The following is a 521-nucleotide window of genomic DNA, read 5'->3' on the forward strand; positions in this document are numbered from 1 at the left end:
GGAAACATATTAATCAGCTGCTGTGTGAATGCCTGCATGTATTCACTAGACTCTTTGAGTATAGTAGACCCATACCCTCCAACTTGGTCTCCACTCCCATCTATGGCATGTAGATATCCCCGTAAGTTCTTTATATATCCACTTCTCTCCATAATACACTGATAGAATGGAGAAAGCCCACCTTGTGGGTGTATTGCTACTAGGCTGTCTTTATCTCCTAGTTTCATTTTCTGTATAATTCTAGCGTCTCTTGTTTCTATCTTTGCATATAAACTGTGTATCGTCAGTAATAGTATTATTGTTATAGGTGTATTATTCTTTAATGTGTTTCTTATTATACGTATATTATTCTTCTTTAGTATACTGTCTCTCTCTTTCATATTTAAATTCGGGTTAAAATTATTTTTCTTTTATACTGTTGCCAACAAATTAAAACCAAGATAAAATTTTATTAAACTAATTATTAATATATAGCCCCTTGGCAACAATGTATAATAAACACTTATGGGCGTGCCTGATTG

General features: G+C 33.2%; 1 protein-coding gene across 1 annotated transcript; it reads right to left on the reverse strand.

Moving 5' to 3' along the window:
- Positions 1 to 2: 2 nt before the first annotated feature.
- Positions 3 to 502, reverse strand: NEPG_02664 (uncharacterized protein; the record flags this gene model as incomplete). The annotated part of the gene is made up of 1 exon (XM_013205039.1): positions 3 to 502. A coding segment is annotated over exon 1 (378 nt), but the record flags the coding sequence as incomplete, so codon positions are not given.
- Between the last annotated feature and the right edge of the window lie 19 nt (positions 503 to 521).

Source organism: Nematocida parisii (genome assembly GCF_000250985.1).
Source record: "Nematocida parisii ERTm1 unplaced genomic scaffold supercont1.61, whole genome shotgun sequence".
Taxonomy (NCBI): Eukaryota; Fungi; Microsporidia; genus Nematocida; species Nematocida parisii.